Here is a 14,949-nt window from a genome sequence, read left to right as displayed (position 1 = left end):
TAGAGAGTACACTTTGAATTTTGGGTTAACTATCTTTGTAACTTGCCTTTAAAAATGTTTTAATGAGAGTTAGTTGTTAAGTTTTATTCTACTGTAGGTCACATACTAAAAAAAATAATTTATCATTTTAAGATATTCCTTTGGATCTGTTAAACCCTTATCCGTTCGCTAATTTGTATCTTGCATTATTGTCAAGGGATTTTTTTTAAAGCCAAATATTTAATTATAATGAGAACAGATGTTGCATCTGGAAAAGAGTGATTTTTGAGTGACATTTGTGTTCAGACTTTTAAAAAGAAAACTCTGGATAAATGAATTAACATCATGGCATAAGGTACTAAAATTAGACAACAATGAAAATTTATGGTATATGTTTTGGGGGATTTACAGTGGAAACTGTTGCAAGTATAGTAGCCATTGCTGTGAATTCCTTCGTTTCTGGGATTAATCCTAATGTTGGTCTTTCTGTTTACAAAGAGATCTTTCATATGGTTGGGTTTTGTGCAAATCTGAAACCTTTGTTCACATAGTAAAAGTGATAGTTCACCCAAAGATGTCAATTCTGTCATCATTTACTCAATCTTCATTGTTGAAAACAAAAGATGTTCTTTTAACAAAATCTTTGACTTTCATAGCATGTGTTTTTCTTACTATGAAAGTCATTGGTTACCAGTATCTAACATTCTTGAAAACATCTTCTTTTGTGTTTAACAATAGAAAAAAGACCTTATTAAGATTTAAAGGGTGAGTAAATAGGGAAAGCATTTTCAGTTTTGGGTGAACTATTCCTTTAACTTGCCTTTTTAATTGTTTAAATGAGAGTTTTTCTTCTAAACATTTTCTCAGAGCCAATGTTAGTTTTGATTGTTTTTTTCTAGGTCTCACACACACACACACACACACACACACACACACACACACACACACACACACACACACACACATACACACACAAAAAAGTACTTTGTTACATAGAAAGAAAAAAATAATTAAAGTGTATGGCACTTTAAAGTGTATGGTTTTGTAATTCTATAAAATCTTGAATTTTATAAGTCTAACTATTAAAACAGTGAATGACCTTTAACAATCTGAATTCATTTAATGTTTCAAAGGAGTTTTATAAAAAATATTCTGTGATTAATTTTTTTTTTTTCAGAATTAAGAATATGTCGATGCTTGATTAAGTTTTACTTGTATGAATGGTGTAGTAGAATAATAAAGGTGTTTGCAAATGTGTCTCTCATCTGCACAGGTGTTTGTAGAGAGCCTGTTGTGTTCGAGCCGAGAGGAGAATGTGCGTCTGGCGGGTCAGTTGATGCACTGCAGTGGTGTTTCAGAGGACACTCCGGTCAGCGTGTCGCTCCGGGGTAAAGCTCACGCTCGTGTGTCTTACAGCCGAAGTGTGGAGCTGGTTCTGGCGGCCGCTCGTGAATACTTCAACTCTTCAGCCACCCTCAGTGACCCCTGCATGAGTCTGGCACGGTATGATGATCTGTTACACTCCGATTTGTTTAGAGATTTGCCGTGTAAAACCCACCAAAACACTACACTAAGATACTACTGTGGTTCTCTATTTGTCTTTGTTCATTTGTGCATCAATATTCTTCTTCTTCTTCTTCTTCTTCTTCTTCTTCTTCTTCTTCTTCTTCTTCTTCTTCTTCTTCTTCTTCTTCTTCTTCTTCTTCTTCTTCTTCTTCTTCTTCTTCTTCTTCTTCTTCTTCTTCTTCTTCTTCTTCTTCTTCTTCTTCTTCTTCTTCTTCTTCTTCTTCTTCTTCTTCTTCTTATTATTATTATTATTATTATCAATAATAATAATAATAATAATAATAGTAATAATAATAATAGTAATAATAATATAAGCATTGTCGAAAGTGTTCAATCATACAAATACCTTGGCACAATTATTGAGTCTAAACTCACCTTTGATGAGAATTGTGAAACTGTGTGTAAACAGGGACACCAGTGACTATTCCATTTGAGAAAGTTAAATAATTTCCAGATTGATAAACACATGATGATTTTATTTCACCATGATTTTCTTGAATCCATTTTATCTTTTAGTTTTTGTGTCATGGTTTGGGAACCTTTCTGTTCAGAATAAAATTACACTAAATCAAATAGTTAGGTAGTCCTGTAGGCTGACTGGGATTTCAATAGCCAATCTGGAAACTGTGTACAGTTTTAAGTGACACTGCTCATCCCCTACAGTCAGAGCTTCAGCTTGTTCCTTCTGGTCATAGATTTTTTGAGACACTGCTTGCTGCAGAGCCACTTGGACTCCAATAAGGGGGAGCTCCAACACCTCCTCTTATAAGCTGTTTTAATGCGTGCACCCACCCCACCCATAACCCCAACCCCCCAGTGACATCACTGGAGGAGCTGAAACTCAAGCTCCCCCTTGCTGGAGCTCAGCTCTGGCCAAGTGGCTCTGCAGTAAGTACCACTTGGGCTTTTTTTTAGTACAAAGCTGTAGAAATAAACGATACAAATATAGTTTCATACCAGCAGTATTAGACATTTAAATAAAGCATATACTTGGGGGCTGGGTTTGAGAGGGGAGTGAATTGAAGTGCTTATTTATTTGTTCTTTGTTGTTTAATAAAATTTGTAATTAAATTAATTAAATTTACTTAAATTTAACTTTTTATTTTTTATTTTATGTAATTTTTAATTAAATTTAATTTAATAAAAAAGTATTCATTTAATTTAATTGAATTTAATTTTTGTGTATTTGTTTTTGTGACTGAGTTTTTTTTTTTTTTTTTTTTTTTGCACTGTTATGAAATGAGAACTCTTGACTGCAAACCAAGTCTACCTTTGGGTATAAATAAAGAAACCTAACCTTATTATTATCATCATGATAAAAATTAATAATTGCTAATATTTTACTTATTTTATTCCTACAAAATGTATGTTCAAATAAAATATCATAAATTTCCCCCTAGGTTGCCTCATGTGCGTGTGGCTTGATTGGAAAGAAAATAACGAACTTGCCTGCAGGTCGCACACCAGAAGCGCCGCTCGGCGACGTGTAGCTCCATGCATTTTAGAATTCTAAACATGGGTTTCTATCAGGGTACACGCAACGACGCTTCAAGCTTCAAGCTGTCCGCGGCGCCCAGCACAGATTCGGGACATCTCATATTTTTGCCGCGCCACAGAGCGATATCTGAATAGTTTTATTTTAAATAACATGCGAATGTGCGTGTCTGGTGTGCCGTGTCACGGTGCATACGGTGCTTCAGTCAAAGTTAATTGAGTGTGCGTTGTTATTAGTCTCAGTGTACAAGCTCAGAACTTTAAACTAGCACAGTTGTCTATAAAACTATACAAAGACACAAACTATTTTTGTACTCTCTGCTTGGTTTGTGTCTGAGTCGTACATGTACGAGTGAATGCTGGTTCTCTCACTCATGTTGCTTCTCTCAGTCTACCTGTCTGTTGCCAAGCACAGAGCGGGGGAGCTCTTGGCTCCGCCCTCTTGTTACGGTGGGCGGGAAGTCAAAACAAATTTTAATGTAAAGCAACACGCCCCTAAAACAGCGAGCTGTGTACATGCCCCCAAAATAACACTTGAACACATTATAATACAAAAATCTGAACTGTGTTTTTACCTGAACCTAAACTGGTACACTCAGACGAACCATAATATTAATATTAAATCTTAAAAAAAGGGGTAAACTATGTGCCCTTTAATACGCAATATCTCAAATTGTGATTATATACCTTGTTTTAACTTTCTTATATAAATATACATTAAAAAACATATATCTCAAAGAAATGTTCCTGTTAATTTCAAATGTAGATGGAAACAGAAATTCATAAAAACAATGTTTTTTTTTCAGTATTCCAGTCTATGTTCCAGTCTACTTGAATAATGTAGGTGATCATCATGTGTAGCATATGTGAATAAATATGACGTGACAGAGGGAGCAGAGTTAGAAACAAACTCAAGTTGAGACCAAGCAATCAAACCGTGTGTGAAAATAGCCTGAAACTACCAGCCTCTTTAAACTTTTGTCTCTGTTGTGTGAGGAGCTTATGATGAAAGAGAAAGAAAACCCCGCAGGAATCAAACCGTCCAACGTCATTCTGGTCTGAGCCCAGGCCTTCACAATGGCTATTATTGGTGTAATTAGCTGCCATAATGAGAGATCGACTCCATCAGAGACAGACAGACAGTCGGTCGCTCACTTACGCCCCACAGCTCTGGGTAATGTGTTTCCAGTCTCTGTCTGTCTGTCTGTTGTTGTTGTTGTGTTGGACTGGCGCACCGAGGGTGACAGACTGCGGCCCTTGAGCGATGGGCCGTGCTGCAAAGTGGGTCAATAATTAGGCCGTCGTCTGTTCATGGGCTGGAAACTGGACGAGCCGCCACTCCATATGCAATTCACTCGCGACTCACATCACTGTCATTCTCTCAAATGCTCATGCCAGTGTCAGACAGGAGACTCAGATGGACAGTAATTACAAGTTTAATGTTTAAATTATAGGACTTCCACCGCCGTTTAGAGAGAGAAACTGAAAGATTGAAAACAAAAGGGAGGGAGAATAAGCCAGTGAGGGAGAAACTAAAAACACTATTTATCTATCTTTCTATCTGAGAATCTGAAGTGCATGGCACAGAAGCTCTTAGAACATGTCCAAATTCACTTTTGCTATGAACCACCCAGCTCAAGATCTGAAAGAGCTGTTCTTAGGTACACCTGTCCAACTGCTCGTTAACGCAAATTTCTAATCAGCAAATCACATGGTAGCAACTCAGTGCGTTTAAGCATGCCGACGTGGTCAAGACGATCTGCTGCAGCTAAAACCGAGCATCAGAATAGGGGAGAAAGGTGATTTTAAGTGACTTTGAACGTGGCATGGTTGTTGGTGGCAAACGGGCTGGCCTAAGTATTTAAGAAACTGCTGATCGGGGATTTTTACGCACAACCATCTCTAGGGTTTACAGAGAATGGTCCGAAAAAGAAAAAAATATTCAGTGAGGGGCAGTTCTGTGGGCGCAAATGCCTTGTTGATGCCAGAGGTCAGAGGGGAATGGCCAGCTCTTTCCAGCTAATAGAAAGGCAGCAGTAACTCAACTAACCACTCGTTACAACTGAGATATACAGCAGAGCATCTCTGAATGCACAACACATCCAAACTTAAGGCTGATGGGCTACAGCAGCAGAAGACCACACCGGGTGTCATTCCTGTCAGCTAAGAACAGGAAACTGAGGCTACAATCCGTACAGGCTCACTAAAATTGGATAATAGAAGATTGGAAAAACGCTGCCTTTTCTGACAAGTTTTCCGCTGTGACATTCGTATGGTAGAGTTAGAATTTGGTGTCAACAACATGAAAGCATGGATCCATCCTGCCTTTTATCATTTATTCAGGCTGGTGATGGTGTAATGGTGTGGGGAATATTTTCTTGGCACACTTTGGGCCCATTTGTACCAACTGAGCATTGTGTCAATGCCACACTCTGCCTGAGTATTGTTGCTGACCATGTCCCTCCCTTTATAACTACAGTGTACCCATCTTCTGGTTTTCTGGTTTCTTGAACATGACAATGAGTTCACTGTACCCAAATGGCCTCCACAGTTACCAGACTCAATCCAAAAGAGCACCATTGAGATGTGGTGGAATGGGAAATATACATCATGGATGTGCAGCCGACAAATATGCAGCAACTGTGTGATGCTATCATGTCAATATGGACCAAAATCTCTGATGAATATTTCCAGTACCTTGTTGAATCTATGCCATAAAGGATATATTTTTTGGCAGAATGAGGTCCAACCAGGTACTAGTAAAGTGTACCTAATAAAGTGACCGGGAAGTGTACTATGTATGTATTTGTGCCCTTATTTTTGTTTTTTTATCAATAGGTTCAGGCTTCAAAAACAGTTTGGACACTGAGCAAACCACCACTAAATCTACTATATATATATATATATATATATATATATATATATATATATATATATATATATATATATATATATATATATATATTTATTAGCTATAAGTGTGAACACACCATTAAAGAAAAAGGCAGAACTTAAAGATATTATAATATATATTAGTGGTGGGCCGTTATCAACGTTAACGTGCTGGATAAACGTGAGACTCTTATCGCGTCATAAAAAAAATATTGCCGTTAATCTAATCTCAAAGTTGGCTGGGAGCTGGATCTATTCTACGCAAGCTATGGTGACTTTCACCTTGATTTTTTAGCGCGGATGTATACCTGACTTGAGCCGTCTGACAAAAAATTGGTTTTCTGAATCAAATCAGCAGGATGCCTGACTTTAACTGCAGTTCGGCAGTTTCACTTTAACTCATAAACATTTCATTTATGCCGCCGTGACAAACTGGGGTATTAGACGCAAATAGGAAGTAAGGATTGGTGAGAGTGTTATGGAATTTATTAATGAACGCCAAATTAAAAGAAAAAAAAAAAAAAGCTTCCGCATTTTGTGATATGTGTGCGTGCGTGCGTGCGTGCGGCGCTTGAGAAACCCGTTCTCAAACACTTATTATTTTGGTAGTACACATATTCTGAATGCCTTTGGCAGAATTCAAATGAGCCATTTAAAAAAAAATAAAAATCTATGCCCACCTATAATATATATTTAATATATTACATTTGAGTCCTTTACGTTTTAATTTGTAAAGATATTTTTGTGGTGCTGTGCATCCCTGTGTGTTTAATAAGCAATAAATGACTAACACTAAAACAAAAAAATACACCAATGTGCCTTAACACACCAGACAATGCCAGCTTGCCCATGGATGCACAGATGTGTGGGCACCAATTGTGAATAGGTTGACTGGGCCCTAAGACTGGAAAGAAAATGACTGATTTCTGCTTCTTCATTAATGGGATACAAAATATTATAAGACAGTACTTTAGAAAAACTATTAGTGGTTACTTGCTAATGTTTAAAAAAAAAAAAGGGGGGGGGGGGGGGTTAATATTTAAAGTACATTAACTGTATTGTTATCAGGATGTGTCTAGGGACTAGACTTGAGCCAACTGCATATCAATCACAGAAAGTACCCTAGTAACTACCTTGTTATTAGTCTACCTAGACTGCCAATTTTGTCAAGAGCATGGAGTGAGTTCTTTGCTTTTACTTGCTTGTTTGATTCATATTAACAAAACAGACAGCAGTTGGTTCTGTTTGTTGCACTGCTGTCATACACAGATTTATTATAAACATGTCTTCTATTCCAGCTGTTTACATACACCGATATAACTGGTTGTGCTTTAGTGTAATGTGTTTGCATCCAATATAACCTTGTATGTATTTCACATTTATGTGCAATAAGTACATAAATGTGTGTACACAACCACACACACACCATGTGTCATCTGATATTGTCTTTCTGTATGTGCCTTTGTTGCTTAGCAACTTTCTTCTAACAAAAACATGTGTTTCTAATAGCAAAAACATAACTTTACTACAGACGTCTCTTTCAACCTTTCAAAAACAACATTTACACTTTAGTGAATAAAGATTTGCTTTCCTGCTTGCCAAACAGTGATATACACACCTTTGGGGGGAAGTCTAGTATCTCTTACAAAGGCTATATTACAAAAACAGCATTTTTAGGAGAATAACTTTATCATATATGACAACAGACAGTGTGCTTGATTTGATCATCAAAATGGTAGTCATGTTTTATTTTGGCAGAATCTCAGAGACGTAGGCTCCGCCTCCTTCTGAAAAGAGGGTGTGAAGCAGCAGATTATTGACCTTAAAGAAACACACAAAAGCAACATTAATTTCTCTTAAAAATGGCCATGTACAGCATGATGTAATAATTACTGATCTGTAGGTTTGAGCAGATTTTATTTTTTAGACACACATTACATGTTGTATGAGGGACATAATTGAAGCATCTTCAAGTTCTGCCTTTTTCTTTAATGGTGCGTTCACACTTCTAGCTTATTCATAAAAGAAAAAAACTATAGATTAAGTTCTGTTTTAGTCAGTATCTATACTGTTTTTGTACTATAGTAGTGTCAGGCTGAGTTCTCTTTTGCCTTCAGAACTGCCTTAATCCTTTGTGGCATAGATTTAACAAGATACTAGAAATATTCATCAAAGATTTTGGTCTATATTAACATGATAGCATCTCGCAGTTGCTGCAGATTTGTCGGCTGCACATCCATGATGCAGATCACCCCTTCCACCACATCTCAAAGATGCTCTATTGGATTGAGATCTGGTGACTCTGGAGGCCACTTGAGTACAGTGAACTCATTGTCATGTTTAAGAAACCAGTCTGAGATGATTTGTGCTTTATCACATGGCGTGTTGTCCTGCTGGAAGTAGCCATCAGAAGATGGGTACACTGTAGTCATGAAGGGATAGACATGGTCAGCAACAATACTCGGGTACTGTAGGCTGTGGTGTTGACATGATGCTCAAACGTTTTTTTCATATTCAGCATTGAGTTGTTGCCATGTGATGGGCTGATTAGAAATTTGCATTAATGAGCAGTTGGGCAGCTGTACCTAATAAAGTGGCCGGTAAGTGTATATTTTGCAACAGAACTTACTGTGCATCCAAAACAATGCTTTATCAATTGATAACTGGTAAAGAGTGTATAAAATGTTTAAAGGGGTCAAGACAGTGCCAGGAATTGATTGATTATACACACGCACATACATGTTTTGTGGAATAAGAACTGTTTCCGGTGCATGTATTGAACTGGGCAACATTGTAGCTGTAAAAATAAAAATCAGATGTGTTTGGCCATTCTTTTATTTTAGTGTATTATTTTTTTTTGGATTGTTTAGAGATTTTTAATCAGTGCTTCAATCACTGTACCAGTATTTGTTTAAAAAACCCATGTTTTTAGTGGTCTTTGTTTGCTGTGGTGCATGACAGGGATTGGATGGCAAATTATTCAAATGGACCACAGTAACATACAGTAGTAATCTCAACAGACTTTGTAATAATCAAGCCAAACCTGCCAAGTGTGAACACACTTTTTAAGCACATCCAGCTTTGTAAAGAGGTTAATAACAAGAACATCTGTCGCGGATTTTCAAACTAGGGTAAAATGCTAAATAAGTTTTTTTTAAAAACCAACAGAATGCTAAATATGCCCTAGATCTCTCTTCCGCTCCTGTTGAACTGTTCCTTTCTGCCTCCTCTTTCTAACGCTGAAACAAATGATGCATGTGTATAATTAATATGTTGGTTTTAATTAGATGAATTATTTTAAAACCCGATTTACACGTCTTTTTCTTCCATTTACAAAGCTGCTGATTCAACTTTCAAAATAGGTGTGAAATCTAATTAAATAAAAACTGACCTTGATAGCAAACGTTCGCAGAAATATAAAGTCTCCACCTGCCTGAGCTGTAAGTAGTGCTGAATGTCTCTCCGTGTTCAGTTCCAAAGAGGTATTGTTCAAATGTCACAGTGAAGTGCTGCGTTTTGGCCTTGAAAGCAGGCGTCCCGTGTGTAATCCGGAGAGAGCGAGCACTTAAATCATCGTCACATACGGACACTTCCTGCCAAACAAAACCAAGAACAACTCTTGTAATTATTAGCTTACTGAGGCTAATCAGAGGCCTTCATTACAAAGACTGTTTTAGCCCCAGGAAGCAGAGAGCTGTTTAGAGCGCTCGTTTCATGTTGAATGGGTTTTACAGGGATTTTTTGAAGATCGCTCGAGCTTCCGCGTGCGTTTTAATAGTAAAGCAGTTGTCTTGGAAACCGCTTGAAACCATTTGGGCTGCTCTGACATGCCGGGCAGAGTGTTTTTAAAGCATTCAGTGGGAAGAAAGTGGAGTGATGTGGTAAAAGAACACGAGGGTTTTTCATCTGTCTGTTCTTCAGAAATCCTGTGGGATTGTGATGTGGTGAATTGATGATGGTTTTCCTGACTCCTCAAGACTTCTGGTTTTATGTCTTATAATGATCAAGGCCATCATAACATCAGATACAGCAATATATACTCATTCAGTGATTTGTCTGCTTTTTGTTCTTGCAGAAATCACTTGTAGCAGAAAACATGGAGTGCGTTTTCCTCAATGTCATGTGCCTTAGGCCATGTTTCCACTTAGCATTAGCATGGATTTTCACATTAGCTTTTCTGTCTGGTAATAATGTTTTCAAACGCATCTCGTGTTGGCCCTGATTTAATTATTAATTATTATTATTTAATTGTATTTAATTACAATTAAAATACATTTTTAAAAACAGTAAATGAAGTACAAAAGACAACCAAAGCAGATACACCAAAACGGTGACTTATATACAATATCCAAAGTGAACAAACACAACAAATTAATCAAAATTAAAGAAAAAGAGGGTAAGGCAAAAATATACTACACTACCAGAAAAAAGGTACATGGTGATACAAATAATGTTCCTTAAGGAACAGTTTTGTACCTTTGTAAAAGATGTACCTTATATGGTACAGAAAATACCTCTTATTATGCTTTTCTGTAGCTTTTATGTTAAAATTGAAATGAAGGTACACAATTGTTCTCATAAAAAGGTACAAAAGTGTTGGACAACTACTTCTTTATTTACAATACCTATGACAATAAATATGACTGGAAAGGCAAAGTGATTTTATGAATAATTTCCGTATTAAAACATGAATCATCATTTAAAAGCATATGCTTAAAAAAACTCATAAACATTCATTATTAAGTTCTATAAAACAAAACAACTAGTAAAACAAAACTATAGGTGCTGTAAACCAAACATTAAGGTATTTTTAATAAACAATTGGTAAGCATTTTCTGATAAATACATTTTCATTATTGATATCCACAGCTTTTGGGGTTTGCTTTCCATTACACGTGAGCTGGCAAAAGTCCTGCATATGCAAAGTGTTCATGCAGACATTTCAACATTCAAACTAATTAAAGGTGCAGTAGGTGATCTTTCACAATGCTAATAGCTTAGCACAAATCTCTGAATCACAGTCCCTCCCCTGCCGTCTAGAGCCACGCCTCCTAGCACAGCAAAAGAACTCTCTCTCTCATTTGTTAAAAGCGACTTGTGCTTGTCCGGCGGCGAGCAAGCCAAACTGGCATGCTATTTCAGAGTGAATATTTAGAGTTGCATGGTAAACAATATAGGGAGAGACTAGGTGGAATAGCGCTATATACTTGTGTTTTGTTGTTAAACAAATTAAAATCTACATTATCGATGCTGTAAAAGATCCCTTATGAAACTGAAAATAGTCTTATCAATCTTTCATCGGAAGATTTTAGTGGCTGAACAACACTTCTGTGAAGATATAACCCGTTTGTAACAACAACATCACATCAGCTTTGCATTAAGCTAAAATAGTTTTAAAACAAAACATTACCTGTCTAAGGGAAATCCTTCAGCCATTGTTTCATTCTTTCTCCAGCGTGCAAAGGTAACTTCAATATTGATTCAGGTTTTTAAAAAGTTTTGATCCATCAGGTTTTTACCGATCTTACAGGCGCACGCACCCTCTCTTGTGAACGCGCAGCACCAAAAACGGTCAGCGGAGATGCGTACAAACGGCTTCGCAGTTGTTCAAATCTGCATTTGCTGACAGACAGTTTCACCTACTTATCGGAATTATGAGAGATGTCGGTCAGACTCTATTTAATTGGATGAACATTTTTTAGTTTTATGCCTTACCCAAAATATAAAAATACATATAAATACATTTAGATCATTTACTGTAATCATCACTATTAGACTGTGAAGAGACTTTCAACCAGCACAACAAAAAAATGCTTCTAAAAAACAATCACCTACTACACCTTTAAACGTTGTGCATATCATGTTACAGTACTTTCGCATAATTATTTTTTAAAATTAAGCAAATTAAATATACTTTTAAGCGATAAAAAATGTATTGTGTTAAAACTGGAGAAAAATGTTTTATATTGTACATGGGAGATTTATTTCTGTAATATTTTTGTGAAAAGTGTCGTGAAATGTTTAGCAAAAAATAGATAATTTAAGTTATGTTAAAGAATTTTTTTATTCTTTCTTAAATGGAAAAGATGCATTTATACAAAAAGAAATGTAAAGGGGTGGTCCACTACAATATCATATTTTAAACTTTAGTTGATGTGTAATGTAGCTGTATGAACATAACCAGCATCTCTGAATGTACGACGCTCAATGCAAAGTTCAATGCAAAGGAAGACCTTGGTTTTTACAGAGTTAGCTTAGCAAAGCCTACAATGAACAAATTTTGGGGACTACAAAAAATACTTCTGGGCCAGTGAGATCACAAACGTACTTTTACTGTGCAGAGCTGAGCAGAGAAAGCTGAAATGCATTGTACCTTTGCATTGTACCTTTTATTTTACCTGCAGGTTTTAAAAATCAATGGTACATTTTGGTTTCCGATGGTACAAATCATGTCCTTATGGGAAAAACTGTACACATTTTTTTCTTTGTCTTAAGGTACAATTCTGTTCTATAAAAAGGTAATGCCCCAGTGACAAGGGCACAAACAACACAAACACGTATAACGTGAACAGTTACATTTATATTTTGAGAAACTTTAAAACATTTTATTTTATCATGTTGAACAAAACTTTTGTCAGACCCCCTAGTTTTTCATGATTGTTTGCTATAAAAATGACTGATTTTGTGGTGGTAATTCCTACAAATTTGCAGACAATTTTGTGATAAAAAAATTATTAGGTAGTCTATTATGATAGGTGTGCAATCAGACACAATGACAAATTACACAAATCATAAAAATAAAGCTTCTTTATTTTGGTCTCTTCTCAAGAGATATATTTGCAAATACATTAAGTGTATAGTTCATTTTGATAATTTACTCACCCCACAATCTACTGAATGTCTTCTTTTTTTGTTGAAAGAAAGAAATTCATCCAGTCATGGAGCATGCTGAGGGCAAGTAAATGATGACAGAAGGGTCTTTTTTTGGTTGAACTATGGATTTAAGCAAAGCTTTGGTCTCCAAAGGTTTTTTGAGGCTAACATATTTCCTTGCAGCCTTTGCCTGCGTGTGATGCATGTTAATTTTGCCCAGGGGAAATACTGTTTGATTAATAAGTATGCATTCATTTAACTGACACTTTCAACCAGGGCTTCTTCTATATTACTCTTATTATAGGCTCAGTAAACATAGGTGCCTTACTCAAGGTCACTGATGATGGTTTTAAACTACAACCTTGTGGTAGCTCACGCCTGATCACTAAGCCACACAACTATGATTAATATGTTGTGTAGCCTACTATATTTGCAGGAAACTGCTGCGTAAGCTCCTTAAACTGTTTGAAGGGTAGTATAATATTTTTTTTTACAGTATATTGGCCTACAGTTGTACGACTCACAGTAAATCTTATGCAAAGCGGAGCTGGAAACGGTCTTCTGGGTCCGATTGCCGTGTCACTGAAAATAACTACCACGTAAAACTACTCAAAAAAGATTTTTTGAAAACATTATTTCTGTTCTGCTTTCCCTGTTGCTGTTGGTTTGGCTCAGGAGTGCGTCGCGTGGCTTCTCTCGGTCCAGCTGTCTCAGCCAAACTCTATTGGAAAGTGACAGCAGAGCTGGCCTGGGATCTGTGCTTTTATTTGTTTTTCGCTCTGTCTCTGTTGTCCTATGAAGCTCATTTATAGCAGCACAGATGTGAAGCAGACGTAGGCCTCTGCAAGCCTCTGATAACAGTATGAAAGCGGCGTGATGTTAGAGTCTCAGTCTGTAATTAAGAAAAAAGAAGAATCAGAACTCATTTTGAAGAAATGCCTGCTGCTTTTTTCCATGCGATTCACTTTAAAGGAACGGTTCAATCAAGAAATGAAAACACTGCCGTCATTTACTCACCCTCATGTCGTTTTGGACCTATACGAGTCTGTTTTTTTCTGTGCGAACACAAAAGGCATTTTTAACAGTTTGAATTATCTTTGTTGTAATATTTATGTGATATTTTGTTTGTGTTGATCAGGTCGTGTCTGCAGTTGATCACGGATTGTCCACCACTTGTCCAAGAGGAGTTGGATCTCATTACCGCTCTCTCGCGGCTGGAGCAGTTTGGCGTGAAGATTCTTCCTCTGCAAGGTAACGCAGCACTAACGTATTCCTGCAACCTGAACATATGTCCTCCTTCCATTTCCTCGGGGAGATTGGTTCTTAAGCTGACTAAATCATCAGATTTGCTATTGGAAAATAAGCCTCTGGTGCACCTGTGTGAATTTACGGCTTTGTTTAAGTTAGCTTTTTCTGTTTGGAATAAAAAAAAAAAACAGAACAGCAAGCACAAAAATAAATGGTCAAAACTGTGGCGTAATGATACAGCAAATGTCTCTTTTTCAGACTGGAAATTATACTTGAAATATGCTCAAAAGTAAAATGGCGTTCAATATTCTGGGCATCTGCAAATTTCTTTTAAAAATGTTTATTTATTTATTTATTTATTTACTTGCTTCTTTATTTGTTTATTTACTCATTTATTTACTTGCTTATTTATTTACTTATTTACATGCTTATTTATTTATTTAATTATTTATTTATTATATATTTATTTATTTACTTATTTATTTATTTATTTATTTAATATTTATTTATTTATTTGCTTATTTATATACTTATTTACTTGCTTATTTATTTATTTATTATTTATTTATTTACTTGCTTATTTATATACTTATTTATCTGCATGAATATTTATTCGCAAGCTTATTTATTTAAATGCTTATTTGTTATATATTTATTTACTTGCTTATTTATTTAATTGCTTATTTAATTGCTCTTTTACTTATTTACCTGCTTTATTTATTTATTAACTTGCATATTTATTCACTTGCTTTTTTATTGACTGATTTATTTACTTATTTACTTTCTTATTAATTTACTTGCTTATTTATTTACTTATTTGCTTGTTTATTTTTTTTCTTATGTATTTATTTACCTGCATATTTATACACTATTTATTTGCTTGCTTATTTATTGATT

At 35.9% G+C, this 14,949-nt stretch overlaps 1 protein-coding gene across 8 annotated transcripts in view; it reads left to right on the top strand.

The window, feature by feature from the left end:
- Positions 1–14,949, top strand: part of nbas (NBAS subunit of NRZ tethering complex) — a 378,367-nt gene that overhangs the window by 120,976 nt on the left and 242,442 nt on the right. For all 8 annotated transcript variants that reach the window (XR_012395546.1, XR_012395545.1, XR_012395547.1 and 5 more), the window contains exons 30-31: positions 1,253–1,482; positions 13,943–14,055. Coding sequence is in view for 4 of the 8 variants with exons in the window: in XM_073932555.1 (XP_073788656.1) it covers positions 1,253–1,482; positions 13,943–14,055 (343 nt within the window). In the remaining 4 variants the exon portion in view is untranslated. The remainder of the gene's footprint in view (positions 1–1,252; positions 1,483–13,942; positions 14,056–14,949) is intronic.

The sequence above is a fragment of the Danio rerio genome, chromosome 20, assembly GCF_049306965.1.
Source record: "Danio rerio strain Tuebingen ecotype United States chromosome 20, GRCz12tu, whole genome shotgun sequence".
Classification (NCBI taxonomy): domain Eukaryota; kingdom Metazoa; phylum Chordata; class Actinopteri; order Cypriniformes; family Danionidae; genus Danio; species Danio rerio.
Note: the sequence above shows the minus strand (reverse complement) of the source record. Positions and strands in the feature narration are given on the sequence as shown.